Source organism: Macrotis lagotis, chromosome 1 (genome assembly GCF_037893015.1).
Source record: "Macrotis lagotis isolate mMagLag1 chromosome 1, bilby.v1.9.chrom.fasta, whole genome shotgun sequence".
Taxonomy (NCBI): Eukaryota; Metazoa; Chordata; class Mammalia; order Peramelemorphia; family Peramelidae; genus Macrotis; species Macrotis lagotis.
The window spans coordinates 252,466,487-252,482,087 of record NC_133658.1 but is presented as its reverse complement, the minus strand read 5'-3'; the positions used below and the strand labels follow the sequence as shown (position 1 = coordinate 252,482,087).

The 15,601-nt window shown below is 38.2% G+C and overlaps 1 protein-coding gene across 1 annotated transcript; it reads right to left on the bottom strand.

The window, feature by feature from the left end:
* Positions 1–932: 932 nt before the first annotated feature.
* On the bottom strand, positions 933–15,364 carry RNF114 (ring finger protein 114). The gene is made up of 6 exons (XM_074210235.1): positions 15,176–15,364; positions 13,224–13,374; positions 6,638–6,744; positions 5,670–5,784; positions 4,515–4,622; positions 933–1,017 (listed from the first exon to the last, which is right to left on the bottom strand). The coding sequence occupies exons 1-6, from the start codon at positions 15,295–15,297 to the stop codon at positions 952–954; spliced, it is 669 nt and encodes a 222-aa protein (XP_074066336.1). The 5' UTR covers positions 15,298–15,364; the 3' UTR covers positions 933–951.
* Between the last annotated feature and the right edge of the window lie 237 nt (positions 15,365–15,601).

The following is a 15,601-nucleotide window of genomic DNA, read 5'->3' as shown; positions in this document are numbered from 1 at the left end:
ACAAAGAAACCATTTAAGAACCCATTTAAGAATAAAGCAAAAATTCCTCATTTATATAATTTACTTTTAGGAAAAAACAAGTACTCTACTGTCATGAATCATAACTTAAAAATCTCTTTCTACCTTAGTTTCCTTTGGAAAGTTTGTGTTCTGAAATTTTTATTTTAAACACTTTGCTACATGGGCTATTATACCAAAAATGTAAGAAGACCCCCAAATATGGAGGATTAATATCAGACAAGAATACCTGAAAATACACTAATAGCCAAGAGAAAAAATGTTTCTGCCCATTTACAAAGATTTAAAATTTTATTTTTCAATTCTAGAAACATTTACTACTGCTGATAAAATGGGTTACATTTTATCCTAAACAGTTCTAGCTAGGCATGAAACTTAAAGACTATGAATCTGTTGTAATTCTAGAGGTCTACTTGAGTTGTACAGAAATGTCATAAAAAAAATTATCATTCCCAAGACTATAAACCTACTAAACACCCTAAAAAGGGTTTTCAAGAACCCATACTGGAAAATTAATCCCAGTCTTAGGCAGATAGAGTCAAGGACTAGAGGTCATTCTAGCTCAAAGTTTAATCAAAAACGTAATGCTTTGTCATAGCTGCATGGGCAAGAAAATAAAAAAGTTAAGACTTTCTGCTATCTCAATTTTGCTACAATGCCCCAGTATGTGACTCTAAGCTTATAAAGCAAAAGCAGGAGAGGTGAAAGAAAAATATACCAGTTATCAATACAGTAAAAAGATGCAGAAATTAAAAGGGTAATATAACAAACCTGCCAAAAGCAGGAGAGAAAAGATAGGGTCTAAGAGCTTCAAGCGCCAGAAAAAAAAGGTTCTGACCATGATCCTTATGATAATCATGCCCATTAAAAAAGATGCCGCTGTTTCTACTTCTTCTGTATAAATCTTAGAACTCTGAAATATAAATTTTGACTTCATTTGTCTATCAAGGAGCGTAGCAAAGCCTGGTTCATCATGTCATCTTCATCCACATCATAATCCTGAGGATTAAAAAGAGTATTATACAACATGAAATCTTAGCAACAAGATGGCATGATTGTATTTAGTTAAGATTAAAATCATACAAATTTCCCTTATAAAAAGAAGTTTTAGTACTATATTAACCAAGCATTTATTATGTGTCTACCATATGCTAAGCACTGGGGAGACAAAGACAAAAGTAAAATATTCCCTACCCTCAAGGAGTTTACAACATTTATAAAGTATATAACAGATTTTTTGTTTCTTTTAGGTTTTTGCAAGGCAAACGGGGTTAAGTGGCTTGCCCAAGGCCACACAACTAGGTAATTATTAAGTGTCTGAGACCAGACTTGAACCCAGGCACTCCTGACTCCAGGGCTGGTGCTTTATTCACTATGCCACCTAACTGCCCCAGTATATAACAGATTAAGTTGGAGGAGGGTGATGGGTGACACCTGGAGAAACAAGGCACTAACAGTACAGCTTTTATAGAATTAATAACAGCAGCATGGCTCATTCTACTTTAAACAAAAGTAAGGAATCCACTAGGAATTTTTAAAAATTAATTCCTGAAATAAATGTAATTCACAATTCTATAGTACTTTATCATTTACAAAGTGTTTTTCTTCATAGAAATTCTATGAGGGAAGTGGTAAAAGTATAATTATCTCCAATTAACAGATGAGGAAACTGAGACCTGGAGAGATAAAGTTCCCAAAAAAATCACTCATCTAGTAAGGGGAGCACCAAACTTTCTTGACTCCTATTTCAATGCTTTTTTACTGCATTGTCTCTCTTGTGCATCCTAATCATCACAACATAAGTTATTACCATAGCATACAAGTACACAACTAAACATAAATTGCTTTCATCAGGCTGTGTAAGTATAGTTTTCAAGTTATGATATGTTAGAACATTCCTCTTCTTAAAAAAAAACAAACAAATTTTCTATTGTTCAGTCATTTCAGACCCCATTTGAGTAGTTTGCCATTTTACAAATGAGGAACTGAGGCACATTTAGAGCCAAATGAATCCTTTGGATGCGTCCAAACCTTCTGGTTGTCATTTTCTTTAATGAAATTATTTACTATTTATTTGATTTGTTCTTTGATCCATCAATTTCTTAAGAATGAACTTACTCAGGGGGCGGCTAGGTGGCATAGTGGATAGAGCACCGGCCCTGGAGTCAGGAGTACCTGGGTTCAAATCGGGCCTCAGGCACTTAATTATTACCTAGCTGTGTGGCCTTGGGCAAGCCACTTAACCCCATTGCCTTGCAAAAAAAAAAAACCCCTTAAAAAAAAAAGAATTAACTTACTCAGTTTGCAGTTAATTTTTAAATCTTTCTTCAGCGGTCTTTTACTGAATTGTACTGTAATCATTAAAGATGCTTAATATTTCTGCTTTTCTGCATTTGTTTGTGAGATTTTTATGTCCTAGTACAAAATGGACAATTTTTGTAAAGTTGCCATGTTAAGAAATTTATTTACTCCTTCCTCTTCATTAATCACCCAGGGAAAAATAAATTTAAGTTAAATTAATTTAATTAATTTGCTTTAAAAATTCAATCCACAATTTTTTCTTGTTTTTTGGGGTTAGTTTTGTCTAGATCTGAAAGGGGAATACTGGAGTCTCCAAATACTATAGTTTTACTGTCTACTTCTTCCTGATACTCACTTAAGTATTTAAATAGTATGACATTAAATGCATATATTTTAAGTATTGATATTAATTATCTATTTTGCCTTCAAACATAGTATAGCTTCAAACATATAACTTTTTCATTAAGTGTATTTTTAGCCTTGGCTAAAACCATAAGTATTATTCCTGCTTGATTTCAAATGAAATGTAACAGATTTTTCTTTAGTTTTTGTATTTTAATCCAAGTAGGAATCTTTATACTTCAAATTTATTTCTTATAAAGAATATATATTGAGGTGGCTAGGTGGCACAGTGGGTAAAGCACCGGCCTTGGGAGTCAGGAGTACCTGAGTTCAAATCCGACCTCAGACACTTAATAATTACCTAGCCGTGTGGCCTTGGGCAAGCCACTTAACCCCACTGCCTTGAAAAAAAAAAAAGAAAGAAAATGAAGAATATATTGTTGAATTCTACTTTCTAAGCCATTCTGCTTTTTTCTTCTATTTTAAGGTTGAACTCATCTCATTCACATTTACCATGGTGATCATTAATTGTATATTTCGTTCCACTATAGACTTTTTTCTTTTTGCCCTGATCCTTCCCATCTCTTTTACAAAGAGTGTGCTTAGCTCCCATAATGTAGGTCAAAGCAATCTGCTCCTTGCATTCCTTTGTCCTTCTTCTCTTCCCCTCTCCTACAGTCCAAATCATTGTTTCTTATCCTTCCTTTCTTTCCTTTTAAAGTCATCTACCACTTATTCATCCCTTCACTCCTTTCCATCCTTTCAGGTTCAATGTATTTCTACATCAAACTTTTCATGTATTCTACTCTCTTTTGATAGGTTTAGATTAAAGTGACATAAGTGTTTACCCTGTCCCCTCAACCTTTTTGTAATATATTCTTTTAAGTCTAAGACAGTAAGTTACCTCATCTCACCTTCCTTCTTTATAGTTTTCCCTCCCCTTTCCTTTCTTCTAAGAAATATAACAAATCCCCTCCCAAATCCTATGTGTTATTTTTAAGTTCTTTCTAAGACCCTTGCTTACAATATGTTAAGTTTCTAAAATTTCACAACTTGGCTTTGTGGTCAATGTCATATGGCTTATGATAAAAATCAATTAATTACAGTTAAAGGTGACTGAATTCTTTCAGACCAGGACAGCAAAGTCCAATTTCAAAAGTAAAAATAAATAGCAGCTCTGAATATCAAGAGATACTAGATTCCTGGTTGTGGGAAAAGTTAGGGCAATTTAACTTAGTTAATATTTCTTTCTACTGTTAATTGATTAAATAACTCAGGCTCTGCTATCCTTTCCTAGACTTAGCCTGCTTTACAACAGTTTAAAATTGTAGGAATTAAAGAGAAAATCGAATGCAGGGAGTCTTTGGTTTGTTTGTTTGTTTTTTTGGGGGGGGTTGCAAGGCAATGGGGTTAAGTGACTTGCTCAAGGCCACACAGCTAGGTAATTATTAAATGTCTGAGGCTGGACTTGAACTCAGGGACTCCTGATCCCAGGACTCAGTGCTCTATCCACTGTGCCACCTAGCTACCCTGAACTACAGTTTTTTTTGTTTTTTTAGGTTTTTGCAAGGCAAATGGGGTCAAGTGGCTTGCCCAAGGCCACACGGCTAGGTAATTATTAAGTGTCTGAGACTGGATTTGAGCCCAGGTACTCCTGACTCCAGGGCCGGTGCTTTATCCACTTCGCCACCTAGCTGTCCCCTTGAACTGTAGTTCTCAAAAGAGGCAATAATGGAACATTTTTAAGAAAAGACACTAAACATACAACAATCCTGAAGGATTTCTTGATTGTGTTCCTCAAAATAGTATAGATGATTCAGTAGGAAAGTTTCCAACTTGGAAATAACACTCACCACAAAAGTATCATAGGAAAACTGATGCCTGCGTTGAATGTGATCCATGAAGTTAGCACTCCGGTAATTGGGGTCTCCCCAGGGCATTGAGGCACAAATTGGACAAACCTTTAAACCAAGGGAAAAAAAAAAGAGAATCAGAAAATTATAGACCTTTTAGAGTTTGAATGAATCTTACTTATCTAGTCTAACCCATTTTATAGACAGGGAAACTAGGTTTCTTAACTCATTTCAGTGCTCTTTCCAGAGCTAAATTATATGAGCCTCTCAGACTGTAATTTCCAGGATCTATACAATCATTACATCATGCTACATAATCAACACACTTTTATTTCCAACATCCAGAACATCTGGTACATACAAGGTGCTTAACAAATGCCTGCTGATTAAGTAGGAACACAAAACAAAATACAAAAGATGCTATAAGGTTTTATATAATAAACTGTCAAGCTGAGTATAAAGGTAGTGTGTATTGAAGTCAAAAAAGCAAGAAAGCATTGTATACTGTGATAGCTTTGGAAAGATTCACAGAGGAGGGATTAGAGTTGACTATAGACAGGATTGGGTTAGGCAAAAAAAGGAAGAGAACGTCGATGGAGGAAGGAGAGTACAAGCAAAGAACAGTCCCCCACTATAACTATATTCAGATATTCAGTCTACTGTGTCTCCAGGACAAAGCTGATGACATCATTACATTAAGAAATAGATTATCAATTACAACAGAAGAGGAAAAACTAATCTATACTGCCAATTTGTTGTTTAATCACATTGACTATTTGTGACTCCATTTTGGGTTTTCTTAGCAAAGGTACTGAGTAGTTTGTAATTTCTTTCTTCAGTTCATTTTAGAGATGAGGAAACTGAGGCAAACAGGGCTAAATGAGTTGCCCAAGGTCACACAGCTAGTATCTGAGGTCAGAGTTAAACTCAAAAATATGAGTCTTCCTGACTCCAGGTCTGGCACTATCCATTTCACCACCTAGATGCCCATATTGACAAACAGAACAAATCTGGACTTTTGCAGAAAATTCAAAGGGACAATAACAACCTAGTTAATCCAGTCCCCTCTGAATTATCTTTTATTATCAATCTAAATATTCATACTGAGCATTTTTTCCAGGAGTATAAATTGAATTGAAAGAAAATCCATCTTACCACTGATTTAGTATCCGTGCTATGGTACATTTTGCAGTGTTCAGCTAGCCCTTCCTGATCAAAGTTCTTCTCAGAACAATAAGGGCATGGAAAGGTAAATCGGTTTGGGATAGTCCTATTAAGAGGGAAGGAAAAATCATCAATACAAATCAACAATCATACAACTGGAAAACTAAGTGACATGTCAACAAATATTTATTAAAGTGCATTATTACCATGTAAAAAAATTCTATGACAAACATTTCAGAAAAATGATGTACAATGTAATTTATTGGAACTTTAATAAAATGATTTTGAAGAGCAGAATGGTATAACAGAAAGGGTGCTAGTTCAAATACAGATTAAGCAAACATGAACAAATCCCTTAATTTCTCTAAACCTCAGTTCCTCCATCTATAAAATTCTGGCACTACCCACTTCAAAGTCCTGTAATAAGGAAGGCACTTTGCAAATCTTAAGAGATTTGAAAAAAAGAAAAATCTTAAGAGATTACATGAATGAGTTGTAATTATGATTTCAGATGCTAAACCCATACAGTAACTGTTTTCCACTTCAGACAAAGCTTAGAGACTGAACTTTTCATGATATAGGTATCAAATTAAAGAAACTTAAGTAAATTAATAAAACATTAAATCATCTAACCCTTCCTCTCTAATTTGCAGATGATGAAGTTGAGGTACACCAGGGTCATAACTTGCTTAGGGTCAGTCAACAAATTAATGGCAAAGATAAAGCTAGAGCCCAGCACTCCCAATTCCCAGTCCTAAATAAAATACAAACATCAACCAGCTAAAACTAATAAGATGCCTATACTTCTACCTTTTTGAAGTTATTTAGACACTTGAAAATATTAAGTCTCAAACTCCTCTGGTTTATTTAAAATAATTCCCAGGTAAGAGTACTGGACTTATGGAAATTACAAGGAACCCAAAAATAGAAAAGGAGTAGTTGAATGGTGATGTATTTACCTTGGCTGATATGCCATATCCTTAGTGGTAGCTTTAACACCCTCCATTAGATAGCTCTGATACTTGGAACAGGAAGCCACATGGTTACGCATTTTTGATAGGGCCAGCTAAAGAACAAACATGAAAGAACTAGTTAATATACTAAAAGAAAGAAAAGAATTACTGTTTTTTCCAAGAGGTTGAGGTCTTTTATGTAGAGAAAACAGAAAGCAAGTAGGGTCAAAAAATCAAAAAATAAAGGTATCAGACAGGTTTGGATAAGCAGCATTTGCCTTAGCTCATTCACAAATCTCAAGTTACTCACCAATTGAAGGTGCCCATCCTAGAATTTAGGACTATATAGAACTAGGAATTTTAGAATTTAACTAATCTAGGGGCAGCTAGGTGGTACAGTGTATAGAGCACCGGCCCTGGAGTCAGGAGTACCTCAGTTCAAATCCAGCCTCAGACACTTCAATAATTACCTAGCTGTGTGGCCTTGGGTAAGCCACTTAACCCCATTTGTCTTGCAAAAAAAAAAAAACTAAAAAAAAAATTGAACTAATCCAAATTCTTCCCTTTATATAGAAGAAAAGTTATACCAAGAGAAGGGAACTGAGTTGCCTATTTCACAAGTCTAGGTCCTCTCTTTTCAGAAAAACCTTATTTCTACCTTCAGCTGAATTGACCAGGTAACTGAAATGCCATGGCTAGTCATGATTTATAGCTTATTACTAAAATACATAGCATAAAATATTGTGGTTAAGTGACAGGCAGAAGAGAAAGAGTTATATTTAATTCATACATTCAAAAACCATTAAGCATCTACTGTATGTGTGGAATTGTCCAAGTATTAATATAAACCTTACTATAAAGAAGCTTAATTACTGATAGAAGAAAGACACATATATAATTATGATATAAGAGGTAAGGGTGGTTGTCCTTAGTTCTCAAAGGGAGTAATAAACACAGAGGAAAGGTCCAGGCAAAATACTATGAGAAATTTGAGGATGGAAAGATCACTTTCATATACATATAAGGGTATGTCAGGAAATCTTCATTATGGAATTAGTACCAAGGAGAAAAAAGTTCATTCTAGATAAAATTTGGGGGTGATGCCTCTCAGACTGGCCAATTTGACCAAGAAAGGACAACAATAAATATTGGAAGGGATGTGGGAAATCTGGGACACTAATACATTGTTGGTGGAGCTGTGAACTCATCCAGCCTTTCTGGAGAGCAATTTGGAATTATGCCCAAAAGGCAATGAAAATGGGCATGCACTTTGATACTGGGTCTATACCCTGAGGATATGATGAAAAAGGGTAAAGATCACTTGTACAAAAATATTCATAGCAGCCGTGTTTGTGGTGGCAAAGAACTGGAAATTAAGTAAATGTCCTTCAATTGGGGAATGGCTTAGCAAACTGTGGTACATGTCTGTCATGGAACACTATTGTTCTTTAGAACAATACATTCTATTAGAAACCAGGAGGGATGGGATTCAGGGAAGCCTGGAGGGATTTGCATGAACTGATGCTGAGTGAGATGAGCAGAACCAGAAAAACACTGTACACTCTAACAGCAACATGGGGGGTGATGATCAACCTTGATGGACTTGCTCATTCCATCAGTGCAACAATCAGGGACAATTTGGGGCTCTCTGCAATGGAGAATACCATCTGTATCCAGAGAAAGAACCATGGAGTTTGAACAAAGACCAAGGAAAAAAAAACTGATATCTTATTATGTAATCTTGCTTTATTGCTTATTATGTAATTTTATACTTTATTTTTCTTCCTTAAGGATATGATTTCTCTCTCATCACATTCAATTGGATCAATGTACAACATGGAAACAATGTAAAGACTGGCAAATTGCCTTCTGTGTGGGGTGAGGAGATGGAAGCAAGATTAGGGGAAAAATTATAAAACAACATAAAAAAAACTGGAGAGTCATTATTTTAAAAAGCTCAGGAAAGTAAAAAGCCAGAAGTTCTTGAGAACAGCTAGTCTAAAATAGAAATTATAATGTTATTAATACAGGTTCAGGTCAAGTGTTAGAAAGAAATTTGAGGACTGAGAGCTACTACAGGGTATTGACTAAGCAGAGTTAGGCTTCAAGCAAAGGGTGGAATTTCAAAAGATGAAAATAAGAAGGAGGAATTAATCCATTTTAGAAGGAGATGGCAGTAGCAAAATAAGGAAAAGAGGAGGAGAGAAGAATGGGGATATTTAGTCTTGTTGGAATGAAGAAGGTATGAAGTAGTTAAGAAATAATGCTGGAAAGGTAGGTTGAAGTCAGATTGGTATTTTTCCATGCCAGAACCTAGGACCAATATTTTAATTCAGAAATCAATGAGAAGCCACTTAAAAAATTTTGGGGAAAGAACATGACCAGCTAAACACTATACAGGCAGTTAAGTAAAAAACGGATATGAGAAGGAATAATCTAAAAGTAGGAAGACCAATCAGACAATAGTCTAGGTGAGAGGTAAAAGGGACCTGAACAAAGTCAGTTGCAGTAGGAATGGGAAAGAGGGGATAGAGGTAAGATATTTTACAAATTAACAGGACTTGGCAATGATTTGGATATGAGAGGTAAAGAAGAGTTATAAAACTGGTAGAACATCAATAGAAAAGAGAAAAAACTAAAAGGAATTTATTAAAGCAGAGTAGTAAGGAACTGAAGATAGTCAAAAATTTGGCAATAATAAAACAGAAAACTAGTTTGAGACAGCAAAAAAAAAAAAACCCAAGGATTTTTTTGGGGGGGATTAAGATCTGCTTGTTGTAGGCTTAATGAAGGGACCCAGTAGTGAGGAAAAGAAGTGTAACTGATTAAAGTCACAGAAGAGAAGGATGGGACAGAGGATGTGCAAAGGTTAGCCTTCACAAGAAGGCTACTCTTCCTCTAAGACTGGAAAGAAGACACTGGGAGAAGATAAGTTTAAGTATAAAAAAGTGGATTAATTCAAGTAGAGTAGAAAGTAAAGTTACCTAAAAGTGGAAGAAGGCAGTGGAATTTGATGACTAAAGAGACAAATGCAATCAGGTATAATAACAATTAGTCAACAAGTATATTATGAATCTACCATATTCCATTCTTCTAGATGCTAGGGAAACAAATACAAAGAATGAAACAACTGTACCTCCCAAAGAGTTTAGAGTACAAAGTGAAGCACTGAGTACCTAGTTGAGGTTTAAAATCATAGGACTTAGGGGCAGCTAGGTGTCACAGTGGCTAAAGCACTGGCCCTGGAGTCAGGAGTACCTGGGTTCAAATCTGGCCTTAGACACTTAATAATTACCTGTGTGGCCTTGGGCAAGCCGCTTAACCCCAATTTGACTCGCAAAAAAAAAAAAAAACCCTAAGAAAACTAAATAAATAAAATAAAAAATAAAAAAAAATCATAGGACTTAAACCTAGAATGGATCTTAAAGAGATCATCTATTATCCCTTGTTTCGGGGGGGGGGGTTGTTGTTGTTTTGTTTTTTTTTTTACAGATGAGGTAAGGTGCTTAGAAAAGTTACATGACTTGGTAATTTGACCACACTGATGATAAGCAATAACTGAGATTTGAACCTAGATCGTTTGAACAGCAGTTTTTACACTATACCAAGGTTAGATAGCATGAACTTGGAGCAGGGAAAAAAAAAGAACAAGGTTTCATAATTTCCTCTAGCAACAGAAATGGCATTAGACTAAGGCAGCAAGAGATTATTATACAACAGAGAGAAGGACTTCACTGAAGAGGTTATTTACAAAGGTAGAAAGGAAAGTGAGGCCAGATTACTGAGCATGAAGAACAGGGAGGAATCAAAGAACTGGAGATCTTGAAAAACAGTCTGAGAAAGGCTTAGTTTAAGGTATCTCTTCACCATAGGTGTTGATTATCCTTTTATTAAACTAAACCCCACCACAGCTACAGGAGCTAGCTGTGTGATTTCCAAACTTTCTAGCCTCTTTAGAGATTACTGTCCTTTGTAATTTGAAGAGATTGGACTAAATGATTTCTAATTCTAAGGATCATTTAATTCTAATATTCTGGGACTATGCTAGCCAATGGGAAATGGATTTTAGCCTATTAAAAAGCTTCAGTTAATCAGAAAATTTAGTTTTACTGAAGAATTCTGCTTTTGTGCTAAATAATTCCAGAGGCTGACCTGACAGTAATTTTTTATTTATGATAAGGTTTGCCTTGACACACATTCTGAACTCAGTAAATATTTTTGTTAACTTTTCTATAACATCACTTAAACTTGACCACTAAACACATGAGACTGCAAGGATGCAGTAGTACTACTTTATATCTCGTTCTGATAGGATTCATAAGACTATAGGCTTATAAAATTAATATGTTATTAAAATGACAGATCTAGACTATGTGACTCATTTTCTTTTTTTTTTGCAAGGCAATGGGGTTAAGTGTGTGACTCATTTTCAAACTGTTCTTTCCATAAAATATGAGCATTATACTAAGAAAAAGATTTTTAAACCTACAGACACTTGAGAATATTTGATTGTAATGAACACTTAAGAGATTAAGACCAATTTCATTTGAAAATGTGGAAACTACGACTCAAAATAGGTTAAATACATTAAAACCAAAAAATAAAGGCTATGATTTAAAAGTCCACTATTCTCACCACTACATTAAGCAAGAAAGAAGCAAGCAGTATATTGTGGCAGAAAAAGCGCTAGCCTTGGTGTAAGGAAATTTCTGTTCCCCCACTAGCTAGCTAACCTCAGTCTCCTTTGTTAGATCTTCTTCTGGATCATGTCCTCACAGGTGAACCTCGGGGTTAAGTCCTATGTCCTCTTCTCTCTCTCTACACTACTTCACTTGAGGATTTCATCAGCTTCATATGGATTTGACATCTCTATGTTGATGATTTTCAAATCTACCCATTCATCCCCAGCCTCTGTGCTGACTGCCAATCTCCATCTCCAACTACCTATCAAACGTCTTGAATTGGATGTCTAATAGACACCTTAAATGTTAACATACCAAAATGAAATTTATTATCTTTCTCCCTAAACTTCCCCCCGCTTCTTACCTTTCCTATTACTGCCATCCTAGTCCCTGAGACTCCCAACCTATGGGTCATCCTCAAATCTTCTTCACTATCTCTCACCCCACTTATGCAATTTGTTGCCAAGACCTGTTGATTTCACCTCTTTAACATTTCTCAGATATATACCATTTAGGGTAAGGATGCAATAGGATGGTTATTCTCTGATGGTGCCACTACTCTAATGCAGATTCTTCATCTCACACCTGAACTACAGTTAGTAGCCTGCTGTTAAGTCAGCCTGCCCCAAGGTTCTCCTCACTCCAAAACATCCTCCATTCAGCCATTAAAGTGATTTCCCAAAAACAGAGGTCCAACCACATCACTCCCTTACTCAAGAATCCCATTGGTTTTGCAGCACCTTCAGGATCAAATACAAAATCCTCTATTTGGTATTAAAAGTTCTTCATAATCCTTAACTTTTTAGTCATCTTAACATCTTACAGCCCAACATTTATTCTTTGACACTGGCCTTCTGACTATTCCACAAACAAGATACTTTCTCTCATAGCTTTGTGCATTTTCTCCAATTATCCCACAAGCTTGCTAAACTCTCCCTCCCCACATCTGCTTCTACTAGTTAACCTGGCTTCCTTTAAGTCCCAATTAAATTCCTATCTTCTACAGGCAGCCTTTCTCAATCCCTTAACTAAACATTCAATTCCAGTGCCTTCCTTCTTGTAATTATTTACTTTTTATACCTTTTATAGTTTGCTAATACCTAATTGTTTCCTCATTTTCTCCCCAATTAGTTCCCGAGCTTCTTAAGGGCTGGGATAGTCTTTTGCCCCTTTTTAGCATCCTCAGCACGTAGGATAATGTCTAGAATATAACAGATGCTTAACAAATGTTTACTGGCTGACCTGTTACTTTATCCTCACCAATAGTTTTCTTTCTTCTCATAAAATGGGAATAAAATTCACATATCACCTAAACTCACAAGGTTGTAGAAAGGTTAACATTGTTAAAGCATGTCACATAAATATCAGATTTTATTATTGTTGAGCAGCATTCCAACTATTATTTGAGCCCTTGATTGGCTTAGAGTAAAAGTAAATAGCAATTCTTTCTGTTTTGGCTAGGTCCCAGAGGATCCTCCCCTCCCAAGTAAAGTTTTTTTTTTAAACTATGCAAAAAAGAGGCCATTTTTATATTCATTTCTTTCTTACCCCCAGAAAAGGAGTTGTACCCCAGTCAAACTGAGACCAGTTAAAGACCTAAATTTAAAAGGGTTATCCAGAACCATCTCCAGCACCTTTGATCTACATCTGGTAATTGCGCCAACTGGTTCTAGAGGAGAAAGTAAAGCTGGTGACTTTGCACAGCCCTTCCCTCACTTAAATTCAGTTCATTTGCCTGTCATGACATGCCATCCATCATGTCATGATTCTCTTTTTGAGAAAAAAGGCAAACAATAACCATCACTGCTAAGAATAAATTCCCTCACTTATTTACCAAATGAATTTCAAAAAGGCCCAAGTGACACAAGTGGAATGCACTTGTATGCTTCCATCTTGATTTTTGCACATACGCTTTTATTGCAGCCACTACAGGTTGCCTCAGTTGCTTCAATTTGCTTTTCTAAGTCCACAGCTTTGGTTCCCAGAGACAGAGCACTTCGACAAACTCCACAGACGGGTTTCTTCGGTTTTAGACATTGTTGCAGGCAAACAGCACAAAAGCTAAAACAGAAACAAAATAATTTGACAAGAGTTCACAGTAAGGAAGAAACTATATGTCCTCATCAGACAACCATAATATGCCAACAAATGAAAATCTGATGACAGAAAACTATGTGTTATAGACGATAAAAACTCCATCAATAAAAAAGAAATTTATCCAATTTGGTGGCTTTAAGATAAGGTATTTACAAGAAAACTCACCAGAAAGTCTGCAAATGTATTGGTAATGTATTACCAACAGCAGTCATCCCGATAACAAGTACATTCATTCCATTTGTATCACTTTTCTTACTATTCAAAGTTCCCCATAATATTTGGTAAACTGTCATTACAACTACACCCAGGTTTGCTAAAGCAGGACAATACTTTTATGGGAAGGACACATTGAATTTAGATCTGCAACAATGACCAAATAAGCTTATTCAACATATATGTAAGACCATCAAAATAGTAATTTAAGTAGATAGCTAATCCCTAGGAAACTTAATGAAAACAAAGTAAACAAAAAGTTCCAACAGTAACATATATATATATATATATATATATATATATATATACACATACATCTATATATATTTGTGTAGTATTCTATCTCATTTAATCCTCACAAAGATCCAGAAAAGTAGGAAAACTTGAGGTTATTAATGCCCCCTTTTCAGAGAAAGCCGAGCCTCAGAGGCACTACCTAACTTCCTCAAAGACCTACAGATGAATTAGCGGCAGAAATGGCACTAGAATTCAATTTTTCTGATCAGTAGCCCTGAGTAATTCCTACTGCTACAGTAAACTACCTTTCCAAATGAACACAATCACATAAGGAAGCGTGTGTAGATCCCATCCCCAGCGCCACCCGGCAGCGGTCACTGCCAAGTGAAGCTATTTTCATTTCAGGGCAAGTTTCAAGTCCTTTCAGTTTCAGCTTCCGACCGCTGCCCCGCCCAGCTGGGGCCCGAGGCCCCGCCCCCTTTTTCTATTTTGACTGCTCCAGTTAATCGCTCTCCAGGGTAATAAACTCCCCGTGTCCTAAGCACCAAAAAGGGGGAAGAATGGAAATGAATTTCATGTCCTTTGTCTCAAAGTTAACAACTCGGCAGCATTGCAACATGGAAGTTTACACTCAAATGTCGACAAACTACACTCAGCTTCAAAGGTTCCACTGGAGACTTGTAGTCGAGGCAGCAGAGCCGGTCTCGCCAGGGTTCATTTGGTGAGCTCGCTCATCCGCCCCCTCCCCACAACTCTCTCCTCCCCAAATCTTCATTACTCCAGTCTGTTCCTCCTCTAGTCGAATCCTTTCCCCCTTTTTTCTTAGAATCACAGAATATTAGACAAGAATTTTAGTACCTCATCCCTCCCTTTTCTGTCTCCAGCCTCCCTGGACCTCAGCCCACCCCTATTCCCCTCGGGGCTACGGGTCTTCAGTCCTCCCCCTCGCATCCCTCTAATTCCCACCCCCAGAACCCAGAAGGCCTCCCCGCGAGCTTCAAGCCCCCCCATCCGTCCGGAGTCACTTTGGCCCGGGGGAGTCCCTGGTCCATTCGCCTTCTTATGCAGATGAAGCAGTTGGACTTAGCCAAGGTCACGGGCCGGGGCCGCCGGGGCCGCCTGGCCCAAGTCCGGGTCTCCCACCCCCGGCCTCCCCCTCCCCACACCGGGGTGCCATGACCTCCTGCACCCCCCCTTCCCCAGAAAGGCCCCCGCCCCGCCCCAGAGCGCCCTCCCCGGCGGCCCGGCCCGGCCCGGCCCCGGAGCCTCCGTGTCTCCGCCCAGAACTCCCCGCCGGCCTCGGCCCCCCGCTCACACGTGTCCGCAGGGCGCCCGCTCCGGCTTCTCGTACACCTCCAGGCACACCGGGCAGGTGAAGCGGGACAGGGGGTTCGCCGCCGCCGCCCCGACCAGCCCGGAGCCGCCGTCCAGCGCCATCTTGTCCTCCCCGGCGCTCCTCCGAGAGCCGAGCGACGGCGGCCGAGAAGTTGGGGCGAGGCGGCGGGGAGGAGGGGAGCCGAGGGGCGGGCACAGCTGGGCGGGGAAGGAGGCGGACTGGGCGCCTCACCCCCGGGGCCCCGAAGGCTCGGCGCCGGCTTGGACTGGGCAGCCTTGGCTTTAAGGCCCAGAAGTGAGGCGCGTTCTGGCTCGGGGCCACCGGCGCCAACAGCGCCTCGGCGTGTTCTCCGAGCGAGGGTCCGGAGCGGCCCGCGGTCGTGCCCGCTTACAGACGGGCAGCGCC

What these genes read in the sequence shown, in the direction of transcription:
- RNF114 (XM_074210235.1), bottom strand. Translation starts at nt 15,297, where the DNA reads ATGGCGCTGGACGGCGGCTCCGGGCTGGTCGGGGCGGCGGCGGCGAAC. An exon ending in GTAGTGGCTGCAATAAAAGC is followed by an intron (nt 6,745 to 13,223) that starts GTATGTGCAAAA and finishes TTTGTTCTTTAG; the next exon opens with CTGGCCCTATCAAAAATGCG. An exon ending in GCACGGATACTAAATCAGTG is followed by an intron (nt 4,623 to 5,669) that starts GTAAGATGGATT and finishes CTTGGTTTAAAG; the next exon opens with GTTTGTCCAATTTGTGCCTC.